Raw genomic sequence first — 15097 nt, 5'->3', positions numbered from 1 at the left:
GGTTGTTTCTACACTGGGGGCGAGGGCAGTGTTACCAGCACCTAGTAGGCAGAGTCCAGGGGTGCTGCTAAAAGCCTACCATGCACAGGACGGGCCCAACAAGAATCATCCAGCCCCAAGTATCAACAGTGCCAAGGGTTGCAAAAGCCTGTTCCAAAGAGCGGGGGGCAATGCCACGCTCTCATCCACGCAAGGAAAATATAAGTCCTCCCCCAAGGAGGGCCCAAGAATGCTGTCCCCAGAGCAGAGCTGTCCCCCCCCAAGCACAGCGTAACATAAGATGGGACTCTGGAGCCAGATCATAGGGGTCCGGTCCCCACCCTGCAACGTAATCGCTGTGTGACATCAGGCCAACCCCTCAATTCTTTCCCTCAATTTAATCTTGAACTTGATAAAAGCCAGAGTTATCAACTTCATGGGTTTGTGATACAGCTTAAAAGAATTTCATTAGTAAAGCACTCAGAACGGTGCCTGCGGAGGTTAAGTGCTCAGAAAGTGTGAGCTATGATTTTTCCTTCAATCCAACTTTGTCTACAAAGCAGCTCTTTTTGAGGAAGAGTTTTTATATTGAAGATGGGAGGAGAGATGGACGATGGAAGACAAAACCTTATCCTAACGGATGGGCTCGCTGGGGACTGGCAGGGGTAGTTTTGACACCAGGTGCTTTCTGCCTTGGGACCCGGCCCCCCTGACCTGAGAGTCCCTGTGGCACCTGAGGCCAGGGGGCGGCATTCTCCTCAGTTCAGTTCCCATTGGGCTGGACGAGGACCAACCACGGACTACCGGCCAAAGCTGCCAACAAACCAGCCCTGACAGCTGAGACCAGCAGCTCTGCCTCAGGCGAGAGGACATCCTTCTCCTTTGGGTGGGGATCTGCTGGAAGCTCAACATTTGCGTCCCAGTGAATTTTGTGAAGGCAGTGCCTTGAAAGCATAAACATAACTTTCTACACGAGGGCCAGTCTCCAGATCCAAGGACAACCCCAGCGTGACATCCTGTTGCCACTGAGGACCTGCCTCCTCCCCTGCAGCCCCGCCCATAGAGTTGGGACACCCAGGTCATGCTTATCTTTTTTTTTCTTTTTTGCTTTTTAGGGTGGTACCTGCAGCATATGGACGTTCCCAGACTAGGGGACAAATTGGAGCTGTAGCCGCCAGCCTGTGCCACAGCCACAGCCACGCCGGATCCTAGCTGCATCTGTGACCTACACCACAGCTCATGTTAATGCTGGATCCTTAACCCACTGAGTTAAGGATCAACATCTGCATCCTTATGAATACTAGCTGGGTTCTTAACCCACTGAGCCACAACAGGAACTCCCGAAGTCACACTTCTGTTGGGATACAAGATACCATTTAGGAAGACCATCCAAGGTGTCAGGGGTCCCACTGGACTCGTTACATACATTTACCACCTAATTTAGTCCTCTTCACACAGCCCTATGATGGTGCCAACATCATGCCCATTTAACAGATGAGAAAAAAGAGGATCTGAAGGCACCCTGACTTGTTCAAGGCCACTGTGAGTGAAGGGTTAACATGCCAGCCTAGGACTGACCTGGGTCTCCTATGACAGTGTCATATCTGCCTGTTGGCGGCCTGGAACTGAAAACACATTCACAGGTATCACCTCACACTGGTCAGAATGACCATCCTCAAAAAGTCTACAAATACTAAATGCAGGAGAGGGTGTGGAGAAAAAGGAACCCTCCCACACCGTTGGTGGGAATGTAAATTGGTGCAGCCACTATGGAGAACAGTATGGAGGTTCCTTAAAAAGCTGAAAAGAATTATTATATGATCCCACTCCTAGGCATAAATCTAGAGAAAACCATAATTGAAAAACATACCTGCACCCCAGTGTTCACAGCAGCACTATTTATACAAGAGCCAAGACATGGAAGCAACTTAGTGTCCACTGACAGACAAGGAGGTGAAAGACTGACATGCTGAGAACTATAAAACATTAAAATTAAAGAGGAGTCAAAGAAATGGAAAGACATTCCATGTTCATGGATTAGAAGAATTAATATAGTTAAAATGGCCATACTACCCAAAGCAATCTACAGATTCACTGTGATCCCTATCAAATTACTCATGACATTTTTCACAGAACTAGAACAAACAACCCCAAAATTTATATGGAATCATAAAAGACCCAGAATTGCCAAAGCAATCCTGAGGAACAAAAACCAAGCAGGAGGCGTAACTCTCCCAGACTTGAGACAATATTACAAAGCTACAGTCATCAAGTGTGGTACTGGTACCACACAAACAGTCATCAGACCAGTGGAACAGAATATGCCTATATCTGGACAAAACTTTCATTCAAAAGATACATGCACTTTTATGTTCGTTGCAGCACTATTCACAACAGCCAAGACATGGAAATAACTTAAATGTCTATTGACAGATGAATGGAAGATGTGGTACACAATGGAATACTACTCAGCCATAAAAAAGAACAAAATAATGCTATTTGCAGCAGCATGGATGGAACCAGAGACTCAAACTAAGTAAGCCAGAAAGAGATAGACAAATGCCACATGATATCACTTATATTTGGAATCTAATATATGGCACAAATGAACCTATCTACAGAAAAAACAATAACCTCATAGACATGGAGAACAGACTTGTGGTTGCCAAGAGGGAGAAGGAGGGAGTGGGATGAGCTGGGAGTCTGGGGTTAGTAGATGCAAACTACTGCATCTGGAGTGGATAAGCAATGAGATCTTGCTATACGGCACAAGGAATCATACCTAGTCACTTTTGATGGAACATGATAGAGGATAATATGAGAAAAAGAATGTGTATATATGTGTGTGTGTGTATATATATATATATATATATGACTGGGTCAGTTGTTGTACAGTGGAAATTTACAGAACATTGTAAATCAACTACAATAAAAAACTTTTTTAAAAGAAAAAGGAAAAAAGGTTCATTGACAGATGAATCGATAAGAAGATGGGGTATAAATAAACAATGGAATATTACTCAGTCATAAAAAAGAATGAAATCATGCCATCTGCAGCATGATTCTAGATGGATCTAGAGATTATCGTAGTAAGTGAAGTAAGCCAGGGAAAGACAAATATCATATGATATCACATGTGTGGAATCTAAAAAAATGATACAAATAAAGTTATATACAAAACAGAAATATACCCACAGACATAGAAAACAAACTTATGTTTACTGAAGGGGAATGTGGGAGAGGGATAAACTACGAATTTGGGATTAACCCATACATACCATTATATATAAAATAAGTAACAGGGATCTACTGTATAGAATGGGAATTATACTCAATATTCTGTAGTAACCTATAAGGGGAAAGAATCTGAACGAAATACATATGTATGTATAACTGAATCACTCTGCTATATACCTGAAACTAACACAACATTGTCAATCAACTATACTTCAATTTTTTAAAATTTTTTTAAAAAGAAAACATATGTTCATAAACTTGTGCATATATGTTGACAGCGGCATATTCATAAGAATCAAAAACCAGAAACTCAAACATCTAGCGATTCATTAAGGGTACAGAACATGTACTCTATCCACATAATAAAATAGTGTTCAGCTATAAGAGGTTATGAAACATGGATGAACCTTGAAAACTTGATGCTCAGTGAAAGAAGCCAGACAAAAGCCCACATATTGTGTGATTCCATTCACACTGAAATGTCTAGAGTAGGCAAATTCATAGGGACAGAAAGTAGACTGGTGGTTTCCAGGAGCTGGGGGAGGGGAGAAATGGGAAGTGACTGCTGCAGGGCTTCCATCTGGGGTGATGAAAAAATTCTGCAACTACTGTTGCACAACCTTGTGACTACACGAAAAACCACATGGCATCATATATTTTTAAAAGGTGATATGATTTCAATTTTCTTAAAGTTACTGAGGTTGGACTTGTAGGCCAGGATATGGTCAATCTTAGAGAATGTTCCATGTGCACTTGAGAAGAATGTGTATTCTGTTGCTTTTGGATGGAATATCCTATAAACATCTATTAAGTCCATCTGGTTTAATGCTTCATTCAGGGCCTGTGTTTCCTTATTGATTTTCTGTCTGGTTGACCTGTCCATTGCTGTAAGTGGGGTGTTAATGTCCCCCACTATGATTGTGTTATTGTCGATTTCTCCTTTTAAGGTTGTTAGCAGTTGCCTTATGTATTGTGGTGAACCTGTGTTGGGTGCGTAGATATTTAAAATTGTTATAACATCTTCTTGGACTGATCCTTTGATCATTATGTAATGTCCTTCTTTGTCCCTGAAAATATTCTTCATTTTAAAGTCTATTTTGTCTGATATGAGTATTGCTACTCCAGCTTTACCACTGTGGAAAGCAGTATGGAGATTCCTCAGAAAACTAAACAGAACTACCATTTGATCCAGCAATCCCAATCCTGGGCATCTATCCAGAGAAAACCACGACTCACAAAGACACATGTACTCCAATGTTCATTGCAGCACTATTTACAATAGCCAAGACATGGAAACAACCTAAATGTCCATCGACAGAGGAGTGGATCAAGAAGATGTGGTCCATATACACAATGGAATATTACTCAGCCATGAAAAGGAATGAAATTCTGGCATTTTTAGCAACATGGATGGACCTAGAAACTATCATGCTAAGTGAAGTCAGCCATACAATGAGACACCAACATCCAATGCTTTCACTGACATGTGGAATCTGAAAAAAGGACAGACGGAACTTCTTTGCAGAACAGATACTGACTCACAGACATTGAAAAATTTACGGTCTCCGGAGGAGACAGTTTGGGGGGTGGGGGGATGTGCTTGGGCTGTGGAATGAAAATCCTGTGAAATCAGATTGTTATGATCATTATACAACTACAGATGTGATAAATTCATTTGAGTAATAAAAAAAAATGAAAAAAAAAGGTGAGTATATGACATGCGAATTATATTTCAGGAAAAAACAAACACACACACACTCACAGACACTATGACACCAAAAGCAAACACAAACATAAAAATAGATAAATGGAACTATGTCAAATTTTACAACTGGTATGCATCGAAGGACCCAGTCCACAGAGTGTAAAAACAACCTATGAAATAGGAGAAAATACGTGCAAATCACACATTTCCTAAGGACTTTGTACCCAGAATCTATAAAGAACTCCTACCACCGAGCAAAAAAAAAATCCAACAACCCGATTAAAAAATAGCACAGAACTTTGGATTGGCATTTCTCCAAAGATGACATACAAATGAGAACATGCCCATGAAAAGATGCTCACTCAACATTGCTCATCCCTAGGGCAACATCAATCAAATCCACAAGAAGATGCCACCACACAACCCACCGCAATAGCTACTGTGCAAAAAAACAAGTAACAATTGTTGGTGAGGATGTAGGGAAATTGGAAGCCTGTGCAGTGCTGGTGGGATTCTTAAATGCTTCAACTGCTATGGAAAATAGTATAAAGGTTCCTCAAAAAATCAAAACTAGAATTACCCTATGACCCAGCAATTTCCCTTCTGGGTAGAAAGAACTGAAAGCAAGGTCTTAAAAAGATATCTGCACACCCGTGTTCACTGCAGCACCCTTCACAAGGGCTAAAACGTGGAAGCCACCCCAGTGTCGAGCGATAGATGAACAAACAAAATGTGATACATACACATAATGGAACATCACTCAGCCTCTGAGGAAGGCAGTGCTGACACAGCCCACGCCAGGGATGAACCTCAAAGACATTATGCGAAATGAAATAGGCCGGTCACAAAAAGACTCTCGGAATCCATTCGCATGCGGTGTCAATTTCAGAGATTCGGAAAGAAAAGGGACAGGGGCCAGGGGCTGGGGGGAGGGGCAACGGCGAGTTAGTGTGTCATGGGGAGAGGGTGGCAGATTTTAAGGTGAAGACGTTCTGGACTGTTTTTGAAACAACATCTGTTTTACAACATGAATATATTTAGCATCACTGAACTGTACGCTTTAAAATGTTAAAATGGGAGTTCCCGTCGTGGCACAGTGGTTAACGAATCCGACTAGGAACCATGAGGTTGTGGGTTCGATCCCTGGCCTTGGTCAGTGGGTTAGGGATCCGGCGTTGCCATGAGCTGTGGTGTAGGTTGCAAATGCGGCTTGGATCCCTGCATTGCTGTGGCTGTGGTGTAGGCTGGTGGCTACAGCTCCGATTGGACCCCTAGCCTGGGAACCTCCACATGCCGCGGGAGCGGCCCAAGAAATGGCAAAAAGACAAAAAATAAAGTAAAATGGCAAAATGGTAAATTTTATGTTATAGGGGTTTTCCCCCACAACAACAAAAAAAGTAAGAAAAAAAAGCAAAACGTAGCCCACTGAGGAAAAACACACGCAGCCTAACAGTTTCTCTACCTGTCCAGGTGTGCTATGCCAGCACATCCTCCACTGATTCGGCCAGGTGCCTTCCCCACACCACGACGCCTCACTGACCTGGAACGAGGGACAGGAAGGGAAAGGGGAGCTCCTGCTGTGGCTCAGCAATTAAGAACCTGACATGGCGTCCGTGAAGATTCGTGTTCGATCCCTGGCCCCGCTCAGTGGGTTAAGGATCCGGGTTTGCCACGAACTGTGATGTAGGTTGCCAACGTGGTTCAGATCTGGCATTGCTGTGGCTGTGCTACAGGCAGGCAGCTGCAGCTCCAAGTTGACCCCTAAGCCGGGAACTTCCATGTGCTGCAGGTGTGGCCCTAAAAAAAAAAAAAAAAAAAGAGAGAGAGAGAGAGAAAGGACAAGGTCTCTATCCCCAGGGCTCAGCCAGCACCTGTACTGAACAAACCACAGGGTGAAGGTCAAGTTACTATGGTTACCCGCATTTTACAGATGGGTCAGCGGAGGCTCGACAAGGCAAGGCGAACACTGTCCAAAATCACAAAGCCAGCAAGTGGTAAAGGAAGAACTAGCCTTGATATCCCAAACCCCATGACAGGGCCTCAGGCATAATTTCACTTCCCTTCAGAGTCAACCTGGAGTCTATTTCAACCGAGAATTTACAAATAGCAATTCTCACCTGATACTAATGACGCTTATCTTTTAAAACCCAGGGACCTATTTGATCATGTCATTAAAGTTTGAGTCCTTTTCCTAAAGTAGCACACATGTGAAACTTTGGTAACAGTTTCCAGAAAGTTCCTGGACCCTGGGAAGCCCATCCCCACACCCCAGTTAAGAATCCCTTTTCCAGAGTTCGCATCGTGGCTCAGCAGACACAAATCTGACCAGTACTCCTAAGGACGCAGGTTCGATCCCTGGCCTTGCTCCATGGGTTAAGGATCCGGCGTTGCCGTGAGCTGTGGTGTAGGTCACAGACGCAGCTCAGATCTGGCGTGGCTGAGGCTGTGGTGTCGGCTGGCAACATCAGCTCCAATTTGACCCCTAACCTAGGAACCTCCATATGCCAAGAGTGTGACCCTAAAAAGACAAAAAAAAAAGAGAAAAGAACAATAAAGAAAAAGAACCCCCTTTCCATCCTGCTATCTGGGTGACTTCATTTATCTCAGAATTTAGAGCCATCTTTATATTCTGAGCATCAGAATCAACTCCAGATGTTACTTTGTAAATTTCCCAGCCGATCCTCTGTGAATCTGGTTAAGTAGATCCAGGGCTGGAGCAGAATCTCCATGAGGCACACCAGAGGATCTACCAGAGGATTCTGCAATCAGTCGCTCTCAGACACACACATAGCCATGAGTTGGCTGGACTCAACATCTATTCCCCTTAAGGGCTCCTTCATCTGGGTCACTAGGTCAGAAGCCTGGGCATCACCCTGGACTAACCCTCAAAAACCACATCTTTTTTTTTTTTTTTTTTTCCTACAGCCGCACCTGCAACACATGGATTTTCTCGGTCACGGACAACACTGGATCCAAGCCGCATCTGTGACCTACGCTGCAGCTCACAGCAATGCCGGATCCTTAACCCACTGATGGAGTCCAGAGATCAAACCCGCACCCTCAGAGAGATAATGTCAGGTTCTTATCCTGTTGAGCCACAACAGGAACTCCGGCACAAACCACATCTTGATCATCAGCAAGGCTGGCGGATTTTGCCTCCTCTGTGCCCCTCCACTTCCCTCCATCTCCCTGCCAGCGCTTTAGTCCAAGCTCCCAGCTTCTGCTTCCTTCTGCCCCTGCAATCCCCCCTCCACCCTGCAATCCCGACCATGTCACTGCCCTGTGCAAACCCCACCTCTAGAACCGCATCATCCAATGTGGCAGCCACATGTCACTATTTCAATTACACATCCAAACTTCGGTGCCTCACACTGGACGCATAGCAAGTGTTGAACAGGCACAGGTGGCTGGCAAGCCCTTCTGGGTGTGGCCCCAGCCGCTGCTCAGACTACACCCCAGGGAACCACTCTCAACTCCCTGGACTCGGGACTCACCTCTAGGCCTCTGCATGGGACCCCTGCCCTATTAGCTGACTCCTACTCATCCTTCTCAGCTTAGCTGTCACTTCCTCCCCTGACCAGCCTAAGTGCCCAAGTTTTTGCCAATCACAGCATTTAAAATACTGACTCATACCAGCCATGGGATACACCCACGCACCTACAGTTTTCAACTGGGAACAAGGTTGCTTCCCAGGGAACATCTGGCAGCATCTGGGGACACTGCTGATGGGTGCTACGGGCATGTGGGGTGGCCAGGGGTGCTGCCGAAGATCCTACAAGGTGCAGCCTCCACAGCAAAGAGGTACCTGACCCCAAATGTTGAGGCTGACCATCCCCGCTCTAGACCAGGTGACTCCAAAGAGGCAGAGGGTGTTGTCCTGTATACCATGTGTCCCCAGACACCAGCTCAGAGGTAGGCACACAGGAGGTGCTCCGTAAAGACTGAGCATATGATGAGTTTAGATGCTGCAGAAGAGTCCCTAGGATTCCAGTTCTCTTAGAGTGCCTTTCCTTAAAGATAATCATTGGTTATTACGGTTTGTGTGTGTTTTTGTTTTTTTAGGGCTGCACCGGCGGCACATGGAGGTTCCCAGGCCAGGGCTTGAATCGGAGCCCTAGCCTCGGGCCTCCACCACAGCCACAGCAATGTGGGCTCCAAGCTGCGTCTGCAACCTACACCATAGCTCATGGCAATGCCAGATCCTTAACCCACTGAGCGAGGCCAGGGATCGAAGCCGTGTCCTCATGGATACTAGTCTGGTTTGTTACCGCTAAGCCACGATGGGAACCCCTCATTGGTCATTATGGTAGGCTGGACAAGGGCCTTCAATCCAGGGTCCTAATCCCCGGAACCTGGGACTGTTCTCATAACTGGCAAAAGGGACTCTGCGGGTGTGATTAAACGAAGGATGTTCAGATGGGGAGAGTAGCGTGGGGTATCCAGGTGGCCCTAGCTGCAATCACAAGTAACACTGAGCGAGGCAGGCAGAGGGAGGTCTGACCCAGAGGCCAAGGTGAAGTGAAAGGGAGCAGAGACCAGCAGATGCTGCACTGCTGGACTCCAGGACGGAGGAAGGGGCCCCCCCGCCAGCAGCCGCCAGCTGCTGGAAAGGGGAAGAAGCAGACTTTCCCCTAGAACTTCCAGAGGGAGTGTGGTCCTGCCGACACCTTGGTGTCCGCACAGGAAAGCCGATTTTCAACTTCTGGCTTCCAGAACTGTGAGAGAATCCATTGCTGTTGTGTTCAACCAACACTCAGTTGACTGAAGCTGAAACTGGGATGAAAATCAAAATTCAAGCCCTTGCCCACCTCTCCAGCCTCCTGCCAACCCCTCTCCCCTCCACCACTACCCTCCAGCGGCAGTGGCTTCTCTCTGACCCTACCACACAGCCTCGGGGCCCTTGAACCTGCTGGTGCTTCTGCTTGGAACACAGCCTTCAGTCTCCCACAGCTGCTGCTTCTCAGTGTTCAGGTTTCAGGTGCAACAACTCCCGAGGGAGGCCCTCCCTGACTGCACCAAGGCAACAGGCCTCTCCCAATTACTCTCACCCCCCTGTTCATTTCCTTCCCAACTCTTCTCACACTAATTATCTTGCGAACATCTTTGTGTGCCCGTTCCAGGTTATCGCCCTCCCCACCAGACCACAGGGTCCCCAAGACCTTGCCTGATCTGTCCAGGCCGAGTCCCTAGTCCCCGTGCCTGGCACGCACCCGGTGCTCAATACATTTCGAATGAATAAATGCACGTGAATGAACCTGCAGCTTTGAGGGGATGCACGCCCAACAGCCAGGCCCAACATACCTGATCTTGGCTTTCCGGAGGGCCAGCTCCTCTTCGTTGCCAAAGTCCAGGGACACGTCCTCCGTATCGTCCACCAGGGCCTGTGGGACACCAAAGACGCGTGAAAGGCCCTTCCACGCCCCAACCCTCTCTGCTGTGGGACCTCTCCTTTTCAGCTGCACTACGAGTCCTTCTCTACCCTCCAGCCCCTCTGGAGTCCGGCGCAGGCCCAAGGCCGGGCTCCCGCATCCCTCCGCCCGCCTCACTCCATCCCCCTTCTCCCCAGGGCTCCTGCAGGCTCTTCGCGTCCTTGCCATCACCCTCCTGTCCCCAGCATCCCCGCGGCCCTACCTGCTTCATCCTTCCCAGGGCCCACCTGGAGCCCACACCCCAAACTGGGATTCTGCCTCTCGCCGCCGCGGAAGAGCTGGGACGCGCAGCGGGCGCGGAGGGCCGGGCTCCGGAGCCCCCGGGAGCGTCCTCCGCGCAGGTTGCTGCTGGGGGCGGGGCGCGCGGGGCCCAGAGCGCAGTCGCGGGCTGGGGAGGTGGGCTTGGCTGCCCCGGTGGGGGCGGGGCTTGGGAGGGTCTCTGCGCCCCGGGGCTCGCTGGGGACCTAGCCTAGGAGCGAAAGAGCTGATGGCAGGTGGAGGGATGGAGCGAGGACAGTGGCAGCAGGGAGAGGAGAATTCGCGGCGGACTTGGGTACCGCAGCCAGCGATCCTGGGAGGCCTGGGGCGGCTGGGTCGGTGCAGGCGGTGGACCTTCCATAAACATCGAATGAGCGAGTGAACGAGAGGATGAATGATATCAGTGTCCAGCAGCTTCATCCACTGTTTGGAGGAAGTCACTGTTTCCCAAGACCTGATCCGAGGAACTCCCCAGGGCCGTTGTCAAAAGCAGTTTCCCAGGAGGGCCCAACCCTGGAGATTCATAAGGCCGGGAGTGGAGCCCTGGCTTCTGCCTTTTAATAGGTGAACCTGCTGCAGTCACGGCTCGGGTACCACTGCTACCTACAGTGGCATCTGCATGCATCCGGGTGCCAGACACATAGCACAAAATAACTGCTATTAGCAGTCATTACAGTGTTTCTGGATGTAACAGGCCTTCCCATGTGTCTCCCAGGAAGGAAGCCTTGCCACCCGAAAATCTTTCCAGTCCAAGACAAGGTCGCTCCCTCTCCTCTCTGCCCTCTCCTCCTCCTGGCCACCCACCCAGAGGCAGAGGCCAAGAGTCTAGATGCCGGGGCCCTGGGTCCTGCCCTTTGTCCTGCCACGGGCAATGGGGACCTGTCCTCCATCCCTGGTGACCCAGAAATGGGCCAGTGGTCCACAGGCTCCTGCCACAACTCACTCACTGCTAGTGCGTGGTGGTGGCTGCCTGCAGTGTGCCCGGGATGGGGCGTGGAGAACAGAGAACAAGGAGATACCTGGCTCTGAGCCCCAGGCGGGTGCTCCCCTCGATTCTGATCCCATGAAGGGTCTGCCAGGTATACATGGAGGGAGGGTACTTTCTCCTGGAAGGGGCATCTTCAGCAGTCAGGGTCTGCGCGGGGCCAGCGAGGCTGCAGCTCCAACAAGTGCTCAGGTGATGCCGATGTTACAGGCTCTGGCCCACCCTTTGAATTGGGAGTATCTAAACCACCACAGTCTGCCTTTCTAGAAAAGCCTAGTGGCTCTTCTAGCCCAAAGCCGGCTGCAGACACAGAAGAAGGTCACAGGGAGAGGCTGGGGTGCCCTAAGCTCCCCTCCCCCGCTGGGCCCCAGCTGCCTGGGAGGGATATGGGGGAGGGGGGCAGGGGCCACAGCAGAGGGCAGGTGGAGGTGAGAAGCCGTTACAGAACATTTAGGGGCTTTTCCTCTGACTCTTGAGAGTCATCGACTGTTGGTATCTGTTAAGTGGGGGCTCAGAGAGTCCCCAAGGGGGGTGAGGAGGTTGGAAAGCCCCCCTGGAAGCCCCGAGTGGGGACAAACTGTCATTCGCAGTCATCAGCTTGGGGTACCCGAAGAATAGCCTCCGTTCCCACCAGGTGGAGGTCATGTGCTCCTGAGCCGTCCTCAGGGGGCACAGGCTGAGGATGCAGATGTTGGGGCCGGAACCAGAGCCTCCAGGAGAACCCGCCCTTCCTCCGCACACACTTGGACAGCCTGCTGAGGGGCCAGCCTGCAGAGTCTGGGAGTGGGCAGAGAGCCCGAGGATCTGGCAGGGAATTCGGCTTTGGCTTTGAAAGCAGCTGCAGGCATTTCACCTGGGGCTGCTGGTTAAATGCAGGTTCCAGGGCCCCGAAACTCCAGGGCCGGGCCTGGGAATCTGCTTTGCATAAGGGTCTCCTTGGCATCAGAGACTCCTGGGAAACACTGGCCTTCTCCCCTCAACGCTGGTGCCACTGGATCCCGACACAAGTCACCTCCGCTTGTCTTAGCCCAGGAGGGGCTGGGGGAGCAGAGCTTTGAGAAGCAGCCCCATCTCTGATCCCTGCAGTGGGGCCTCCAGACCTGAAGCCAGAACCACCCCAGGGAAGGACCTCTGGGCTCAGGCAGCCACTGGCCTCTGGCTGGCCTTGAAGGCCAACCTCTGGCATCAGGCCGCCCTGGCTGGGCACGAGGCTCCCCTCCTCACTGGCTGTGTGGCCTTGGGCAGGCAGCTTCACCTCTCTGCTCAGTCTCCTCACCTGTAAAATGGGACCACACCTCGCCTCACCTGGCAGGGATAATGCAAGGACTAGAGAAAACAGGTGTGAAAGGCTTCTCAGAATTGGGGCTCAGGAAGCAGTGGCCCTGGTGACTCTGGCTGTGGTCATCAGCAGGGGAACTCAAGGAGCCCCTGCAGGCCTGGTAGCACATAGGACCTGAGCCTCATGCCAGAGCCGTTCCTCCTGCCAAGGGACACCCGCCTAAATGGGGAACAGGAGCTGCACATCCAGCGCCATCGGCTGTTTCCTACCTGCACGTACCTGTGACAAATGGCAGCCAGAACGGAGGACCGTGCATCACTCTCCTCCCCGGACAGGCCCCCGGGCGCCGTGGACCAGAAGGCAGAGGCTTGGATTGGACTAACACAGCTGAACTCCGGAGCCCAGAGTCTGGCCGGGGGCAGTGAGAGGGGTCAGCCAGGCTGGACCTCGCTGGGCTCCAAGGCACGCAGACGTTTGGCTCTTCATCCTGTGGGTCAAGGGTAGCTGGCGGGCAGGGTTAAGTAGTGAGTGAGGGCAGCAGTGTGGGATCCACCTGTGCCTGGAAGAGGCCCTGAGCTGCACCCCATCGCCCATCAGACAGGAGGGAAGCAGCAGCTCCCAAGCCAGCAGCCACTTTTCGCCCTCAGCCTGGCATTCCCCACTGGTCCCGAAGATCTACCCACAGGGCACCTGGCAATGGTCCTGCATGCCCCTCACCCCAAAGCAAGGTGCCAGATCTAGCAAGCAAAAATTAGGGAGCCCAGTAAAATGGAACTTGAGGTAAATCACTTTTAAACATAAGTATATCCCATGCAATATTTGGGATATACTTATGCTTTAAAATGATCGGTTGTTTTTCTCAAATTCTGATTTACCTGGTGTCCTCTATTGCATCTGGCAAACTGTGACTCCAGGCCAGGGGGCATCCAGGCTCAGAGGACCCGGGGCTCCCACCCTGGCATCTGCCCGGCTGTCCCTCGGCCTCTCATCTCCCTGCTTCCCCACAGCTGTGCCCATGTCCCAGGGCCCCTCCCACCTGACCCGGGCCCTGTCCTTCTCCAGGCTGGCAGCCACGGCAGGTGCCCAGAGGGCCGAGCAGCGGGGCCAAGCAGGGCAGGTGGGTCCCTCCCGTGGGCTGCCCTGGGGTGGGGCCAGGCGGTGTGAGGGGTGAGCTCTGGATTTCTGCCCAGTAGACCTCAGCTGTGCCTGGGCCTCTGATCCCAGGCACAGAGATTTCCCACCCTACACCCTCCCAGATCCTATATTCACTCAACTCTCACCTGCTCTGTGCTTGATATGCTGGTCTAGACATGGGCACAGCACTTGGTGAGACACGTTACATGCTTGTCCTCTTTGGGCCAATATTCCACTTGCAGAGGGATTAAAAACCACCAAGCCTGCGGCAAAGAATCCGACAGCAGTGGCTCGGCTCGCTGTGGAGGCATGGGTTCCATCCCTGGCCTGGCACAGTAGGTTAAAGGATCCAGCATTGCCACAGCAGCAACAGGTGTGACTCAGATTCAGCCCCTAGCCCAGGAACTTCCACATGCTGCAGGTGCAACCATAAAAAGAAAAACAAACAAAAAAGCCAAAAAAAAAGCCAACCAAGTAAGAAAAAGAAGTTACAAGAACTATTTGAAAAGTGCACTAGTCTATGGCCATACCACCCTGAACACGCCCGATCTCATCTGAAAAACACACTAAATGCCCCCAAACAATGCTGCCCAGCCCAATCCAGGAGCCAGGAGTCACTATGGAGCCCTTGATGGGGGTGAGACGAGATGGAGTTGTTCTTATAAGATATACACACTGGGGTTTGAAGACCCGGGAAAAGGATGTAAAATATATTCTCATAATTTTTAAATTGCTCACATATTAAAATGATCATGTTTTGTCTATATTGGGTTAAAGTGATTTGACTAAAATCAAACTGCCCTGTTTTTACTTTTTAGACGTGGCTACTAGAAAATTTAATATGACCCATGTGGCTTGTATTACATTTCTATTCTAGAGAGTGATTGGGTGGAAATTCAAAAGGAGAACAAAAAAATCCACTCTGAACAAAGCCCCAACATTAAAAAAAGTTTGGGGAGTTCCCTGGTGGCTCAGGGGGTTAAGGAACTGATGTTGTCCCTGCTCTGTTCCAACCCTGGCCCCAGAATTTTTGCATACCACAGGCAAGACCCCCCCAAAAAAAGAATTTTTATGCCCCAATTTAAACAAAT

The 15097-nt window shown here is 50.0% G+C and overlaps 1 protein-coding gene and 2 long non-coding RNA genes across 6 annotated transcripts in view; 1 reads left to right on the top strand and 2 right to left on the bottom strand.

Moving 5' to 3' along the window:
• TVP23A (trans-golgi network vesicle protein 23 homolog A) overlaps positions 1 to 10669 on the bottom strand; it is a 46596-nt gene extending 35927 nt beyond the window's left edge. For all 4 annotated transcript variants that reach the window (XM_085017607.1, XM_085017608.1, XM_013995649.3 and 1 more), the window contains exons 1-2: positions 10553 to 10669; positions 10223 to 10302 (exon numbers count right to left, since the gene is read on the bottom strand). In XM_085017607.1, coding sequence (XP_084873733.1) covers positions 10223 to 10302; positions 10553 to 10561 — 89 coding nt within the window. In that variant the 5' untranslated portion in view covers positions 10562 to 10669. The remainder of the gene's footprint in view (positions 1 to 10222; positions 10303 to 10552) is intronic.
• Positions 1070 to 6139, top strand: LOC146404551 (uncharacterized). Its single transcript, XR_014840803.1, has 2 exons — positions 1070 to 3740; positions 3788 to 6139. It is a non-coding gene; the product is annotated as an uncharacterized LOC146404551 (long non-coding RNA).
• Positions 10670 to 13151: 2482 nt separating the features above from the next.
• Positions 13152 to 15097, bottom strand: part of LOC146404550 (uncharacterized) — a 68482-nt gene continuing 66536 nt past the window's right edge. The window contains exon 5 of the long non-coding RNA XR_014840796.1: positions 13152 to 13280. This is a non-coding gene — a long non-coding RNA (uncharacterized LOC146404550). The remainder of the gene's footprint in view (positions 13281 to 15097) is intronic.

Source organism: Sus scrofa, chromosome 3, assembly GCF_054392235.1.
Source record: "Sus scrofa isolate SSC_HxYL_T2T_F1_AM1 chromosome 3, Sscrofa_HxYL_maternal_Yorkshire_Landrace_v2.0, whole genome shotgun sequence".
Lineage (NCBI taxonomy): Eukaryota > Metazoa > Chordata > Mammalia > Artiodactyla > Suidae > Sus > Sus scrofa.
This window is presented reverse-complemented; position numbering and strand designations above follow the sequence as displayed.